At 53.4% G+C, this 2,367-nt stretch overlaps 1 protein-coding gene across 1 annotated transcript in view; it reads right to left on the reverse strand.

The window, feature by feature from the left end:
* Window positions 1-470: 470 nt before the first annotated feature.
* Window positions 471-2,367, reverse strand: part of LOC102770846 (integrin alpha-M) — a gene marked incomplete at its 5' end in the record, with an annotated part of 15,022 nt that continues 13,125 nt past the window's right edge. Inside the window, 3 exons of the mRNA XM_006758966.2 lie at window positions 471-847; window positions 1,582-1,727; window positions 2,172-2,302. Coding sequence (XP_006759029.2) covers window positions 499-847; window positions 1,582-1,727; window positions 2,172-2,302 — 626 coding nt within the window. The remainder of the gene's footprint in view (window positions 848-1,581; window positions 1,728-2,171; window positions 2,303-2,367) is intronic.

The following is a 2,367-nucleotide window of genomic DNA, read 5'->3' on the forward strand; positions in this document are numbered from 1 at the left end:
CTGTGAGCTGTGCTGCCTCCTGGGGGGGCTGGCTACCCCCGAGGAAGGGGCGCCCTTTCCTTTCATGACGGTGTTTCCCACTTGCCGTCGCACAAGGTTCTGTGGTAGCTGGATTACACTGGTGATCCCAACCCTTTACCCATTCCTCAGCCCCAGCCATTTCCCCTATGCGTCGCTGTGCCCTCCTGCTCCTGGCCGAGTGAGCTGCTCGCTCACCTCTCTGCGGTCAGCCACATGCATGCTATTAAGTGTGACGCAAACAGAGGCTTGAAAGAGCGCTTGCGACATCTCCACTGGCTCTTTGTTCCTCTGCCCTCGCCATGAGGACGTGCCCAGGCCAGGCCTCTGGAGGGTGAGATGGAGCAGAAGCCCAGTTACTGCTGCCCCGCCATCCCGTCCAGCAGAGGGCGCAGGAGAGCGCCCAGCCATGGTCAGCAGGGCTGCAGGAGTGAGCCCTGCTGAGATCAGAAACACTGCCCAGAGCACCTCCAGACCCACTCACTGTTTAAACCTCTGGGCTGGGGGAGTTTCTGAGGCAGCATCGTTGTGACAGTAGTTCACTGATACACCCACATCGGGGTTGGCCGGGACTGTCGCCCACCTCGATTTTATTGGTATTTGCTCCCCGCAGGAGGGTGTGTCTAAACAGAAAGCCTCCGCAGAGGCATCAGGCCCGGGAGCCACAGTTCCTACCCCAATGACGTAGCGAATGACGCCCTCTCTGTCTGCCTCGGGGATGACATCCCGGTACTCCAAGGGATCTTTATACTTTTCTCCGTCTGTGATGACAACTAGGCTCCTAAGGGCATTCTTCCGGGCTCCGCTGTTGCTGTTAAACAGTTCTCTTCTGTGCGGGAAGAGGAGGGAAAAGTCAAGTGCGAGCAGGTGGAGATACGCTTGATGCCCGGAGGGGTCAGGGTCAGCAGTCGCTGGTGAGGCTCAGCTGGCCCTGTCTAGGACAGGCTGGGGCTCCCCTGAGCCGACCACTGGGGTGAAGGCAGCAGGAGAGGGGCGAGGAGTGGCGGGAAGACACCGTCACTGCTTCTCCATGCTTTGCAGAGGGTGAGCTTTTTAACTACTATTCCTCTTAAATTAAAAAGTGTATATATAATTAAATATTTTATATTTAAAATCTTAATTGGTCTTCGTCAACAGCTCTCTAGCTTATCTCCTGCACTTTTGTCCCATCCCCACCTTTGCCTCTACACACACATACACACACTCACACACACACATACACATATACACATACACACACACACACACACACAGAAATCAGAATGAACGTTCCAAAAAGAGTGATGGTTCCATCTCCCCACTGTTAAACCTTCCGTGGATCCCCTCTGGCCTCAACTATCTCTCCAGCCTCCCTCCAGCCTTCCTCTCGCTTCCTCCTTCACTCCCACCTTTACTCACAACTTGTTTTGTCATGAACAATCCCTCCTCCACACCTTAGCATGCTGTTTCCCCAACCAGAAGTAGCCTTTACTCCCTCCTGCCTGAACAACTCCCTTCATCCTTCAAAACCCAGCTAAGAGGATCACCCCTTCTCACATCCTAAGCAAAAAGGGAAGAGCTTACACTACTTTTCGGATTCCCGTGGCTGTGAATGTCTTCCCTTGAAGCTGTGTGATTGGCCCCACCAGTAGCCTCGGGTCAGGGTTAGCCTTGAAATCTTGGAAGGTGAAATGCGTCTGGAACTTGTTGGAGTACTGCATCAAAGAGAACTGGGGACGGGACCTGGCATTACACTGAAGAAGATAAGATGCCTCTCCCCCCACCCCAACCCCCCTTAGCCATCTCCCAGAAAGCCCAGCAGAAATCTTAAAGCACCCCGGTCTCCAACTTCTACTCTGCCCCCTCTTTCTGCCCCACCAGGAAAGAGACCTGCCATCTGCTCTCAGTACTAGAACTCAGTCAGAGACGACACGGGGGTTTCATCTCCCACACCAACCCCTATCAAATAGTCAGAGCTGCCCACTTTACAGAGAGTTGGAGGAATACCGAGGCTCCATCCAGACAGAGCAAGAAGGAGAATCATGAAAGAAAATCATGATCGACTGACCATTTGTCAAAGTCTGCAGTTGAGGGAGGAGAGGAAAGTGGTGGCCTGGTTGCTCTGTCCCCGCAGCCTTGCTTGGGCTGTTCCCTAACCTCCCCATGGCCCTCACCAAGGTTTTGGACTTTGTGAACTGATTCATCACAGTTGAGATGAAATCCTTCATCCGCAGAAAGTCATTTGGGTCTATGCTGCCAGAGCCATCAATCAAGAAGGCGATGTCGCTCTCCTGCTGAGGGCACTCTGGACAAAGGAAAAGGGTGTGACGTGATTACGTACTTCAGCTTCGGGTGCTACATGTAGGTTAG

Source organism: Myotis davidii, unplaced genomic scaffold (assembly GCF_000327345.1).
Source record: "Myotis davidii unplaced genomic scaffold, ASM32734v1 scaffold2396, whole genome shotgun sequence".
Taxonomy (NCBI): Eukaryota; Metazoa; Chordata; class Mammalia; order Chiroptera; family Vespertilionidae; genus Myotis; species Myotis davidii.